This window comes from Stegostoma tigrinum, chromosome 6 (assembly GCF_030684315.1).
Source record: "Stegostoma tigrinum isolate sSteTig4 chromosome 6, sSteTig4.hap1, whole genome shotgun sequence".
In the NCBI taxonomy this organism is placed as follows: domain Eukaryota; kingdom Metazoa; phylum Chordata; class Chondrichthyes; order Orectolobiformes; family Stegostomatidae; genus Stegostoma; species Stegostoma tigrinum.
Window position 1 is genome coordinate 92,292,227 of NC_081359.1, and position 14,734 is coordinate 92,306,960.

Consider the following 14,734-nt stretch of genomic DNA (forward strand, 5'->3'; position numbering starts at 1 on the left):
TTTGAGAGGGTTAGCTGGATACATTTACACATTTTAGAACTTTTATTAACGAAACTTTTGTTCATTATTTGTTAAAGGGACTTGGTTGACTATTTTCTGATAGTGAGCTATACAATTAGTTATAGCCAGCGAAAGAGTAGAAGCAAAGAAATTAGTCTATCCTTCAAACTTGGTCATTAACAGAATCCATTTCTCATTAAAGCACAAAATACAAATTCATCCATGGTTATTATTCACCATAGTTAAATAATATACTAGCGCCAGCACGCAATAATTCCTGGGATCTGTGCCCTCTTATGACTCACAGAATTCTTGTAGAAGAGATGTTCCAACAGCCTCTGATCATAATGAGGATCATTCAGTTCACTTTCATCTAAAACACTGTTTCCTGCAGATAGAGACTCTGGAGGAGAGCCCAGCCCATCCCAGTAATGAAGAGGGATAGAGTCAGTGCTGTAAGCAGAAAGAAATTAAAACTAAATTTAAAAAATAAAACTAATACATTGTAGATTAATGATAAACAGGCCTTTGGTCTTTTATGTTGAAAAACATTCCAATAACAAAAATTACATAGAAATGCAAGAGAAACCTGGATGTAGAATTAAAAATGTTGCAAAAAGGGTTATAACCATAAATTATACGACATAGGGAGAGTAGGTGAAACAGCCCTTCAGGCTTGCCCCATGATCCAATAAGATTATAGCTAATTCCACTTTTCTGCCTGTCCCCAATCCCCCTCAATCCCCCAGCTAAACTGGGTCTCAACAGGATCCTGCCTTAATACAAGATCTGTATACAGGTGAAAAAGATTCTAAGAAATAAGGGAAGGTTTATTTTCTTTGTTCATTCACAGGCAGAGGGCATTGCTGGCTAGGCAGCATTTATTGCCCATCCCTAATTGCCCAGAGAACAGTCAAGAGTTAACCACATTGCTGTAGGTCTGGAGTCACATGTAGGCCAGACCAGGTAAAGATGGCAGTTGCCTTCCCTGAAGGACATCTGTGACCAGGTGGGCTTTTCCCAACAATTAACGATGGGTTCAGTCATCAGTAGGTTCTTAATTCTAGATATTTATTGAATTCAAATTTCACGACGGTGGGATTCGAATCTGGGTCCCCAGAATATTATCTGGGTCTCTGGATTCACAATCCAGTGATAATACCACTAGGCTATTGCTTCCCTTCAGACTGTTTAGCCACCAAGACTCTGCCATTGAACTACATAATAGTTGATATGATTGTGACCTTACCTTCATTTTCCCGTCCATCCCCCACAAATCTAGACCCTGTCCATCAAAAAGTTTGTCCAACTTAATATTTGACAAGAGGTCACTCAGTACAATATATACCTTCATCACTGTGCTAAGAGGAAATCATTAGAAGCTTTTCCCTAAACAAACAAAGTACAAAGAAAGAGAATTACAGCACAGGAGCAGGCCCTTCGGCCTTCCAAGCCTGTGCCCATCTAGATCCTCTACCTAAACCTGTCACCTATTTTCTAAGATAATAAAATGTGAGGCTGGATGAACACAGCAGGCCAAGCAGCATCTCAGGAGCACAAAAGCTGACGTTTCGGGCCTAGACCCTTCATCAGAGAAGGGTCTAGGCCCGAAACGTCAGCTTTTGTGCTCCTGAGATGCTGCTTGGCCTGCTGTGTTCATCCAGCCTCACATTTTATTATCTTGGAATCTCCAGCATCTGCAGTTCCCATTATCTCTGACCTATTTTCTAAGGATCTGTATCCCTCTGCTCCCTGCCCAGTCATGTATCTGTCTAGATACATCTTAAATAATGCTATTGTGCTCACCCCTACCACCTCCGCTGGGAATGCGTTCCAGTCACCCACCAACTTCTGCGTAAAGAAGTTTCCATGCATATCTCCCTTAAACTTTTCCCCACTCACCTTGAAATCATGAGCCCTAGTAATGGAGTCCCCCACTCTGGAGAGAAAGCTTCTAGCTATCCATTCTGTCTATACCTCTCATGATTTTGTAGACCTCAATCGGGTCCCCCTTCAACCTCCATCTTTCTAATGTAAATAATCCTAATCGACTCAACCTCTCTTCATACCTAGCACCCTCCATACCAGGCAACATCCTGGTGAACCTCCAATGCACCCTCTCCAAAGCATCCACATCCTTTTGGTAATGTGGCGACCAGAATTGTACACATTATTCCATACGTGGTCGAACCAAAGTCCTATACAACTGCAACGTGACCTGCCAACTCTTGTATTCAATACTCCGTCCAGTGAACGAAAGCATGCCATATGCCTTCTTGACCACTCCATCAACCTGCGTTGCCACCTTCAGAGTACAATGGACCTGAACACCCAGATCTCTCTGTGTATCAATTTTTCCCACAACTTTTCCAGTTACCGTATAGTTCGCCCTTGAATTGAATCTTCCAAAATGCATCACCTCGCATTTGCCTGGATTGAACTCCATCTTCCATTTCTCCGCCCAATATTTAATGCTTAAATAAATACTCTCGGGCTACTCAAGAGTGAGCCACTTCCCTTGTGCTAACATCACTTTATTGTTTCTTATCTCCAAGTAGAATCTGTCTAACTCCTCAAAGGCATTTTCTCTTCCTAACACTTCAACATTTTACTTCACTAGAACTACTACTCCTCTTTTTCTTTCATGAATATCTTGTACCCAGAATATAAAGCATCTAATCCTACCATTTTATGAGGCAAGTTTCAGTTATTTCTACTGCAGCATATTTGAACATAGTTATTTTTTGCAGCTGTAGCTTACCAATCATATTAACAACACATTGTTCAATCACATGCACATACTCTCCGAAACCAACTGACATCTCTTACATTTTCCATAATCTTACTTAACTCTTCATTTTTAACTCTGGCCCTCACAATTCTCTGTGTATCTTGTTTTCATTTAATGTTACCAATAGAATTAGCCCTGATGGGCTGAAATGCAAGGGATATCAGGGCTCTTTTGGGGAGCACTGACTGGATTCTGAAGTTACTGACCTGCTCTCGAGCCTGCATTGGTTCATGGGGAGAGATACTGCCTCCTAAAGCTGCCAGCTCACAACTCTTCAGCACAAGCAATGTCACTGGGACTGAGGTTATGGGAATGGCTGCCAATAGGGCATTCTTCTTAGGACACCAGTGATGGGGAATAAGCCCTCAAGTGGCCCAAGTCAGGATTTCAATTGGCCTCTGTGAGAAGATGCCAACTCCCATCATCCCTGCCACTGATCAAATATGACAACACTCATATCACTACTGTTGTCTTCAATTTTACTCCCCAGATCACCTGCCAACTTGTTCCCAAGAGACTCATTAAGTTCCTTCTCACATCTTGGTGAAATTGTTTCACCCCTCAATGACTGCACTGACTTGCTCACTCTGACCGATATCAAACACCAAATAGAATGTCTGAGTTTCATCTCTACTTGGGCCCAGTTCAAATCAGTAATATGTGACATACTGAACAGGTCCAATGAACAGGTCTTCAACAGATAAGCCCTTCCACCAGCACCACACATACTATGCCGTGATGGAAACCAATGAAAATGTGAAATACAAAGCAAATTAAAATGGAAAGCACTCCCTGAATTTACCTCCCAAGGAGTAACTTGATGGCTGCGGCATCTGTGTTTGGATGGACTTCTTTTAACGGGTGCTCAGGGGAAGGCAATAAAGAAGCTTTGGTTATGGAAATAGCTTCAGATACTGCTAAGTTGTCAAGCAATTTTTCTGAAGGAGACGCTGTCCTGACAAAGGGATGTTGAAGGGAAAGAATTGATAAAATTATTATTTATTGTAGCAGAAACTTTATTATTACCAATGCATAAATATGTAATTCCATGAGTTTTTAAACATAAGATGAAGTGAATAAAAGTTAGAAATTAAATAGGAGAATATGTCCATAGCAATACTATGTGCCTGAGTGAACAATTCACAAATAAAAAACAATTGACAGGTCCATCAATACATAAATTTTGCACATCAGTTTGCTGCTCTGGGTAGATTCTTCTTCAAATAAGTTGGCAATTTCAGATTGGAACATTAAAATAAGTTGGTTTTGATATTTCTGCGATATTCTGGAATGGAAATAATTCTTTTTTATGGTTTCCAGTTTTTTTTATAAACCAAAACGTAGGAAGTTGATTACAAAGAGATAGTAAAGAATATACAGTGGTAATCTCATTAAGGATTCAAATAATATCATAAATTGCAACAGTAAAGTTAAGCAGCTTGCAACTGGCATCTAAACACCAGGTAACTTTACAGCTCAGTATATCACACCAAGTTTTGATAAGGGGTTTGATTTTAGGTTAAACTGGCTCTTCTTTAATCTGTGACAGGTATCATGAGAGATATTCAAGATACGTCAATGCAGTTCTTACATAAGGTCACAGCTAAACTAGTATTAATAATTATGATGCAATTTTTTTTGAGGGATCATCTGCAGTTGACCTTGGACAATAAATCAATAACATATTGCATATTAGTATCACCAATCATTGAACAGTTCTGTAATCTCAACTTCACTTTAAACAATTTGCATTGTGATATTGTTTTCTACTGGCATTAATTCGATATTCATAATGTTCTATACAAAGCTAATGAAACAGAATAAACTTCAAATTAAAGATAGAATAGAAGTGGTGTCTAAGAAAGTTACAAGCAAAAGATTCAAATTTATTGAAATTTGGCATGTACAATCCCTTGCAAAACTGGATGAAAGCAAATGATTCATAGTGTAGTGGAATAATTGCTAAATATGCACAGCGGCACCATTTCTCTTCCCTGTCTGCCTGGATGTGGAACTGTCTACTGAGGTCTCACATGCCATAAACAGATAATCGAATTTAGCATAATCGGAATTGGATTTTATTTTAAAAGACACAATGAGAAATCATTTCAATTTTCATCTATCTTTCATTATAGACTAGATTGCACATCAGTTAACATAACTTTTGTTTCATTCTTACGTTTGCACTGATCTACAATATATTCAGTTTCAACAGACATTTAAGAACAGGTCTATTAGCAGTTGAAAAGAGAATACATTACGTACAGACTTCACATGACAACTTTAACCCATTGTTTCTGTCAAACCAATGGACCTGTTTTACATTCCAGTACATGATCATTTTCCTTATCTAAAGTCCATTTTTTAAAATCTCTATTGTTTAAGTTCAAAAATACAACTAAAATTGAACCTGAAATGTCAACTTTCCTGCTCCTCTGATCCTGCCTGGCCTGCTGTGTTCCTCCAGCTTCACACTGTGTTGTCTCTGACTCCAGCATCTGTAGTTCTTGCTATCACTAAGTTAATATTGTTCTCTTTGTACAAACTGTCTCACAATTTTAAGTAAGAGTAGTTAAAATTAAAACTCCATAAAGGCTGTTTGATCTGTAGCGCTTCAGCATTAATTCTGTGAAAAAATCTCACTGCCAGCCTCAACACTGATATGGTTTGAATGCTGTGAAGCGCTGCACTCATGTAATAAAAATGAATAAAGACTCATCCATTTTAGTCTAAGTATCTTTATTTATGATGTAAAAAAGAGTTACATTCTTACAGTTAACTTCTCTGGTCCTGAAAATAAACATTATAAATGTACAGACTCTTTCCTTCAAGTTTTAAATGTTGTAATATACAATTTTTAAATAAGTTATTTTTCCTTTCTGTCTCTGTTTTTCTAGCTTTCCTAACACAATTTGTTTTCTTTCACTGGTGGCTTGACATGGGGCGACATTGTAAACTTTTCACTTACTCCTGTACGTCTGTACTTGAGTACACGTTATAATAAAGGATATTCCATTCCATTCTTCTACTCTATTTCTGTGCATAATCTGGCAATCCATTCACCTAATTTGTGCAGTTGATTTTGCAATGTTTTACACTGGCTGTTTAAAGGAATGAACTTTTTCTTTCCCTGCTCACTCAAATCCTATGGCCCAGTTTCCCTCAGAGAGATGATCACCTTGCATTCTCAGTAACTTGCCATGTAAATCAGAAAGAAATCTAACTAAGAGTACATGCCGCAGATACACCTTGATAAATTATGACCCATTATCAGTTATTCATTCTCAGTGTATTGGTTGTTTACTTTCTCAAAACTCCACCTCCATTTTTGTCCCTTTCTCAACAGCCAGTGCTGACTTTTGCTATTTAAAACTGCTTTCAGAACAAATTCAAAATTATTCAAATCTGGTTCATGTAAATTCTTTATGTAATTTCGAAGGAGGCCAGCAATTTTCTGACTAGTTGGCCAAATAGTTATGCTGCACATGTAAGTTTAGAGGGCAAAAGCTGACAAATTATTTGATCCTGGGTCTGTATCCGTTTCCAAGAAGAATTCCTTTCTGGTGATAACAGAAAACCAGCTGAGCGGGTAGTTTTCCTCCTTAATGCAGGATATTGATATTATAGTTTTATACACTGACCTAATGGAGATTAGCACTCTCAGGAGATATGTAAATTAAATCTACCTGCCTAGAACTCCCATTAGTTCTGGCTTCACCTGGTTCCAGCTAATTTACCACTCTTGGACATCATGTAATAACTCCAATTACAGCGCTCAGTTTAAAAACAATGATGGCACAGTTTAGCTGCGTCACATCTCAAATTAAAGTCCTAATGAAGCACGAATAACAGCCACTGGGTTGAAATGCCAGAGTGCTAATGCCATCCAGATAGGGAAGAAATGAGTCAATGCTTACATATTGCATCTATTTGATCCTATGATACAGTGTGAAACCAACTGTAAATATCACACTTCAAAAACATGATAGATGAGCTTGTTGTTTTGTCAAATCATGTTGTTTTTCCTTTCACTTCAGCAACTCGAAAAGTCCTTAAAAGATTTCTACAATCCTTTTGTTTAGCTATCAGATTGAATTCGTAATAATTACAATTTTTAAAAGACACAAAAACAATACTTGAAACAGTTTGATCAAGCTTACTTCAATATTGGCTTGCTAATGTCCTGATATGGACCCACATAAGGAATGTCCACCAATGCAGATACACTGTCAGGAACAGTTTGCATAGCAGAAACCACCATCGCATTTCGTAGTTTGCTGCCTCGGTCCAATAGAACTAGAAACAAGAATGCCCAATGAGCAACACTTTAAACAGTTACAATGGTTCACTTCTCCTAGAACAACCATGTGAATTTTATATTAAAGATGTAATATAAAAGAAATCTCAAGGTCATTAGTCAAAGACATGGGTTTTGTGTATGATATTAAGGAGTAGAGGAACCTCAATAAAGTGAAGGCACAGCAGTCAAGGATGGGTGTGTTTGAGAGCCCTCGAATGCTCAGACTTTCCTGATTTGTACACACTCATTAATGCTGGGTTTATCCTTAATAAATTTTAATTGTATTTTCTCCTGCGTAATATGGCAATCAGAACCAGTGCTTTTACATATGGGTTTCCACATTTTGCTGCAGAAGAGACAAAATGTTTATTGGAGGGTTAGTTAGTTATCAGACAGTTAGTTAATCAAGAAACAGGCCTGGCCTGGGTAAATAACTCTGGCAAAGAAAGCAGTCTTGTCAAAATATCTTAATGGCAAGAAAGTGGTCAATTTAGAGGAGTCGTTGGTCAAAATCCTCGAATTCCCACCTTAACAGCTTTATGGACCTATCTACGGCAAATGGTCTTCAGCAGTTCAGAAGACCGTTCACCATCACCATCCCAAGGGCAATTAGGGACAGACATGAGTCGAAGTGAATAAAAAAATTGAAGAGGTCAAAATAAAGAGGAATGGGGGAGGGGTGGGAAGAGTGATTATATTAACATATTGCAACACTTATTAGCTGTATAAAAAAATCAGAGGAAATTACCTAGGTAATTTCTTGAAAAAATGACTGGCCCAATTCTGTTATCTTATACTACAAGTGGTGTTTGGTGCCATCTGCTGGTAACTCATTAAACTGGAACATGATTAATGATAACTGGCCAGAATTTTCTGGAAAAATAATGATGTTTAATAATGGTATCGAGCAATTTGTGCCATGAGGTCTGCATCACCACAAATTGCTGGATGATTTATACCACTCCATTCTTCACTAATAAAAATGTTTTGCTGTCATCCAAACAGGAGTATCACAAATTTGCTGAAATTGCACATTAATTAGCAATTAAACTAGCTGCAGAAAATTACAGTTGGTACACAAGGGCATGAACACCTTTTTATTCAGGAAACTCATGTCCCTGAAATGTCACAACTTAGCTAGCCCAGAAAAGGAACAAGTGAAATTGGATGCTCACGAGTTGTTGTTGGAGGTTTACAAGAAAAACAAAACTAACAACTTATTAGCTCTTCTATCGTCTCATTTTCTTTCATCCCCAGGATTCATCTTCTGTATCTGATATGACCTGGACATGCTCTTATTGCTTACACTGTTGTTCCTGTTTCTTTCTTCTAATTCACATTAAGATGATAGATTATTGGTCTCACCAAAAGTTACAGATAACCATATGCTCTTACCAAATCATCATCATCAGCAATTGGGGGTGCAAATGATTTTTGGGCTGCAAGTGAGAGAAGTAGTCTAACAGGGGATACAATCAGTTCAGGAAATCCTGGGCCAATACAGATATTAAAATTCAACTAATATTTTATTCTGACTAATGAAACAAACAGGTTTATAGATAGGGCAGTTTGTACATCATTATCAAGGCAAGGTAATTGGTCTGGGGCATCATCCAGCAGCAAATTCAAAAATATACCTACTATATATGGCAATTTTGTGCAGAATATCACAATATTACATGGAAGGAAGTGAAATATTGGTTAATGAGATGCTGAAATGATCAAGAAAATATCGACTATCATAGTAAAAACACAAAAATGCAAACCCTACCGAATGTTCCAGCCCTGTGTTCTAGAGTTTTCACAATTTATCTGTGCTATTAAGAATCCTGTACTTCTTAAAAATAATATCTTCCCTGAGCATTCTCCTTTGAAGCAATCAATCCCAGGTTCTTCAGCATCTCTAGATTCAAATGTCCCAAGCTAAGTAATTCTTTGCAAAATACTGCAGGTGCTTCAAATTTGCAGTGAACAAAACACTGGAAACAATCGGGAGATCTGGCCCACTCTGTGGAGGGAAACAGAATTAACAGTTCAGATCTGTGGCTTTTCAGTAGTGAAAGGGTTGCAGACCTGAAAGAATGGGCTGAATTATACAATGTGCCCAATTCCACAACCACACTAAAAATGTCAGGTGAGTCCGCTAAAGGGTACATGTCAGCCTTGCAGAGCTGCCAGTCAGACATGCTGGATCATTTAGTGATGTTTTTGGAGGCTCACAAAGTGTCAAGTTGGCAGGTTCTTATGAGGGAGTCGGGGACTGAAAGTTGCAGGTTGGGAGAGAACCCTTGTGGGGGACTGTTGAGGAGAAAACACACACATTCCCATGAACCCAAACGGCCAGGCCAGGAGGGCTCCCACACCTCGTGCCAGCCAATATCCTGCACAAAGAAACCTCCTCTGTTGGCTGCTTGACATGGGCTTCTCCCATTACTGGTGGAATGAGGCTTCTCACTGATCTGTGGGCAGGCTGATGTCATCCTATTTGCTGGGATAAATACAAAAGGGGCAGACAGTCTGCAACAATCTCAAACCTCTACCACTGACTTAAATCCGAATCATTAACTATCTCTGACATGCTGAGTATTTGTAGCATGCTCTGCTTTTTCTTTAGAGTGCTGCTAATTTACCTACATACCTGAAATAAGGTTTTTGGTGGATTGGTTATCTGTTAGCAAAGCTCGTGCTGCAGTCTGCTTGTTACCAGCCTCAAATGCCTCAGCAGGAGCAACAGAGGCTGAACTCAGGGACTGCTTATTTTCAGATGAAACAGTTTTAGTAATTTTGGCATTTTCCTGGAAATACACATGGTCTCTTCCTCTGAAAAGAAAACATATAGAAAATTATACACTTTTGTCATTGAAAATTAATTTCTTTCTAACAGGTTTGGATAATTCAAATTAATTGCATTCTAGAAGTACAGTTTGTAATTTTACTTATTCCTGTTTAATAAAAAAAATTGAGGAACAATCTATCTCCCACAAACAAAACTTATTGTGCCCTTCCTGTAAGCTGTTAGTTTCTTTCCAAAACTCTGACATAATTTTCTACATCTTCCAGTTTCTCCATTTGAAGCTTTTAGATGTTTCAATTTAAAGAGTGGTAGATAGGTTTTTGAAACATCAGGGAGCTAAGCTGGCACAAAACAGCAGTTGAGGCCCTGGGGCAGATTAGCCTTAATCTTGTTGAATGGCAGGACAGCTTTGAGGGGTTCAATTGGCCACTCTTGCTCCTATTTCATATGTTCACCGACTATTTGTCTCTTTCCCTGTTTCAACCAGATTCTACCATCCTTGGTTTCTGTACAACTCATTGTTTTTGTTTGACTTTCATGTACATATTCCGCCCAAATCTTGGAGATCTTGGGCATCACAACACACACCTAATTATGTCCTGATTGAAATTATCTATCCCAACAGATTTTGAAAACTCAAACTGTGATGTTTTGGTCTATATGCATTAGTGATACACTAAACAGTGTGAACAACTTTATGACTGAGGTTGGTTGACAAGTTTACAAAGTAAGACCAGACCCAGAGCAAAGAGGTCCACCAGCAGCTGGGAGTATAGTAGAGGACCCCTGAGTCAGGAATGGTCATACAGTAGAGAACAGTAAAGGGAGACGCAAGGTATGCTGTGATCTGGGGGAATCTAGACACCATCTTAGGGGGAAAATAATCGGCAAATTCTCATGCCACCAGAAGGAGGGAGACCACAGTCAGTCTTGTTTGAGAAGATGACCGACAGACTTACAAGATTCAAGAAACAGAACAGTTGCCAGGTTCATCATGTATAAAGGTTTTGCTTTAAATATGAGGGAAAGTTACTGACAGAAAATATTGGTTGCAATCAGAAATGGAAAACGTTCAAAGCTTGGCATATATTAGCAGAAGAGAAACATTAGGCCTTGAAGCAGGAGTAGGCCGTATGGCCCTTTGGAAGCAGATTTATCATTCAATGAGCTCATGGTTCTTCTAGGTGTGGTCTCATCTCCATTTCCCTGTTTGCACCCATAATCCTGGACTCCCTTTTCTATCAAAAATCTATTAAAACTTAGCTTAAAGACTTAGACTACACTACCTTCTCGGGACGCAATTTCTACACTCTAATGACACTCAGAGATTTAAAAAATCTACTCCTCACACTACTGACACATAGGCTTCTTATTCTTAAGCTATGCGCCCAGTCTCCTTCACAAGAAGAAACATTCCCCAGGTATCCATGCTCTCCAGGTCCTGCATGACCTTACATATTACAGTAAAATTACCACTCACTCTTCTAAAGGCTATGAAAGCAAGGAAACTAGAAATAAAGCACTAGTAAAAACTAAGCCCTAGAAACAGTAAGTGACCTATGCACAGAATGATTTTTAATATGAATAAATATAGGATTTGATTTCCACAACTTTTCAGTGATCACTTAGAGTCATACAGTTATAGCGATGTGCAGCATGGAAACAGGCTCTTCGACAACCAGATATCCTAAATTAATCTAGTCGCATTTGCCAGCATTTAGCCCATATCCCTCTAACCCTTCCTATTCGTTAAACTCATCCAGCTGCCTGTTAAATGAAGCAATTGTACCAGTCTCAACCACCTCCTCTGACACCTCATTTCATACACACACCACCCTCTGCGTGATAAAGTTGCCCATTTGGTCCCTTTTAAATCTTTTCCCTCTCACCTTAAACTTCTACTCTCTAGTTTGGGACTCCCCCATCCTGAGAAAAGATCTTGTCTATTTACCCTATCCACGCCCATCATGATTTTATAAACTCCTATAAGGTCACCCCTCAGCCTCTGACGCTCCAGGGAAAATACCACCCGCTTATTCAGCCTCTCCCTATTACTCAAGCCCTCCAACTCTGGCAAAATTCTTGTAAATCTTTTCCGAACTCTTTCAAGTTTCACAACATCTTTCCTATAGCAGGGATACCAGAATGGCACACAGTATTCTAGAAATGGCCTAGATTCAACTGCAACAGGTCATTAGCAAGATCAAGGACATGTAGGTCAATTCAGATCTTAGATCCCTGACTATGTGCTTAAAGCCCAGTGGTGATCCATTGAATCCTTTTTGATGATTGCTACTGACATTTACCACTCATCCAAAACTCCTTATTGCTCATCAAGTTCTGCTCACTAACCTCAGTTTTTCCTGATCCATATGGACTTACAGATTATCAAGTTAAAATTCCTAACTCTGTAATCTCATCATAGTTCAGTCCTGCCCTATCATTTTAAACTGAGTCATGCAATTTTACCTTCTGAACATTTCTACATGTCCTTTTGCCACAACATTGTAAGTGTTCCTTCAGTTGTCTTTCCTAAGCCCTTCGGTTTTGCCAACCTGTTCCTCTGTAAAACCCTCCAATTATCCTCTGATGTAGCTTTTGATTATGCCTCTGAATTGTCCACAGAAGGCAACTGTCCACTTGCAGCGGCTTGGAAAATCCTGAAATGAGCGTTCATGTTCTATCCTTAATAAGGGCAAAGCCAGGAAGGCACTGGATTCTGCACCAGTCATTAACTTGCCTATTAAATTCCCCAACTACCACCAAGCTTGCAATTTGGAAGGGTATTCCACCAATGTGACCGGGGGCAAATATATATGACAACACAGGTTCAAAATTGACCGCGTTGGCCCTTGACCGCGTCTCCCGCAACACATCCCCCACACTCCGCCCCCGCCACAACCGCCCAAAGAGGATCCCCCTCGTTCTCACACACCACCCCACCAACCTCCGGATACAACGCATCATCCTCCGACACTTCCGCCATCTACAATCCGACCCCACCACCCAAGACATTTTTCCATCCCCACCCTTGTCTGCTTTCCGGAGAGACCACTCTCTCCATGACTCCCTTGTTCGCTCCACACTGCCCTTCAAACCCACCACACCCGGAACCTTCCCCTGCAACCACAGGAAATGCTACACTTGCCCCCACACCTCCTGCCTCACCCACATCCCAGGCCCCAAGATGGCTTTCCATATTAAGCAGAGGTTCACCTGCACATCTGCCAATGTGGTATACTGCATCCATTGCACCCGGTGTGGCTTCCTCTACATTGGGGAAACCAAGCAGAGGCTTGGGGACCGCTTTGCAGAACACCTCCGCTCGGTTCGCAATAAACAACTGCACCTCCCTGTCGCAAACCATTTCCACTCCCCCTCCCATTCTTTAGATGACATGTCCATCATGGGCCTCCTGCAGTGCCACAACGATGCCACCCGAAGGTTGCAGGAACAGCAACTCATATTCCGCTTGGTAACCCTGCAGCCCAATGGTATCAATGTGGACTTCACCAGCTTCAAAATCTCCCCTTCCCTCACCGCATCCCAAAACCAGCCCAGTTCGTCCCCTCCCCCCACTGCACCACACAACCAGCCCAGCTCTTCCCCCCGACCCACTGCTTCCCAAAACCAGTCCAACCGGTCTCTGCCTCCCTAACCTGTTCTTCCTCTCACCCATCCCTTCCTCCCACCCCAAGCCGCAGCTCCATCCCCTACCTACTAACCTCATCCCACCTCCTTGACCTGTCCGTCTTCCCTGGACTGACCTATCCCCTCCCTACCTATACTCTCCTCTCCACCTATCTTCTTTTCTCTCCATCTTCAGTCCGCCTCCCCCTCTCTCCCTATTTATTCCAGAACCCTCACCCCATACCCCTCTCTGATGAAGGGTCTAAGCCCGAAACGTCAGCTTTTGTGCTCCCGAGATGCTGCTGGGCCTGCTGTGTTCATCCAGCCTCACATTTTATTATCTTGGATTCTCCAGCATCTGCAGTTCCCATTATCACTTCAAAATTTATTTAACTGCCATTTACCTTGGGGTATTACAGGTGCTACTTTGCAGTGACTCCTTTCCACTTGCAACAGTTAGGGATGATTTGTGAGGAGGAAGTTCAATGAGATTTTCAAAAGATCCTGCCTTTGAACTATGCAATACCGCAGAGCTTTGGACAGAAACTGCACCATCCATACTCATGTCTGTGTTCGGCACAGAACTGCTGCTGCTGTCGCAAATATCTGACAGAGGTTCCAGAGCAAGTGACACCTAAAATATATAGTAATTACAGAGGTTAATTTGAATAATCAGCAAGAATAGTGCAACACAATTTGTTGGCACATTTTATTAAACATTTTAAGATGAATGAAATTAAGGCATATCATCTAGATCATACTTCTCCAATGACCGGCTGAAGTAGTTCCTTCTATTATATCTATAAACAAAATCTGTGAATCATGCACTAATCACATTTTATGTTTTTATGTTTGGAATACCACATTCCAATAATTATGAGCTTACATGAGACACTGCAAAATCTGAACAGTTTTTCTTGTATAATAACAACTACCTTTGAAACAAATGTATCCTTTTGTTCCCAGTCTTCATCATGACCTTATAGAAATTTATAAAACAATGACAGGTATATATAGAGTTCATGGCAGTTGTCTCTTCCCTAGGATCGGGGATTTCAAAAATAGGGAGCACATTTTTAAGGTGAGAGGAGAGAGATTTAAAAAAGACATGAGAGAGTGGTTCATGCATGGAATGAACTTCCTGAGGAAGTGGTGGGTGTGGGTATAATTACAATGTCTAAAAGACATTTAACTAAGTAAGTGAACAGGAAACGTTTGG

At 40.1% G+C, this 14,734-nt stretch overlaps 2 protein-coding genes across 3 annotated transcripts in view; one reads left to right on the forward strand and one right to left on the reverse strand.

Moving 5' to 3' along the window:
• Nucleotides 1-14,734, reverse strand: part of c2cd3 (C2 domain containing 3 centriole elongation regulator) — a 133,194-nt gene that overhangs the window by 109,000 nt on the left and 9,460 nt on the right. For both annotated transcript variants that reach the window (XM_048532594.2, XM_048532593.2), the window contains exons 4-8: nt 13,920-14,149; nt 9,730-9,911; nt 6,952-7,087; nt 3,594-3,746; nt 306-453 (exon numbers count right to left, since the gene is read on the reverse strand). In XM_048532594.2, coding sequence (XP_048388551.2) covers nt 306-453; nt 3,594-3,746; nt 6,952-7,087; nt 9,730-9,911; nt 13,920-14,149 — 849 coding nt within the window. The remainder of the gene's footprint in view (nt 1-305; nt 454-3,593; nt 3,747-6,951; nt 7,088-9,729; nt 9,912-13,919; nt 14,150-14,734) is intronic.
• The window catches only part of ppme1 (protein phosphatase methylesterase 1), an 85,578-nt gene that overhangs the window by 3,588 nt on the left and 67,256 nt on the right, over nt 1-14,734 (forward strand). The gene's annotated exons all lie outside the window — the stretch shown is intronic.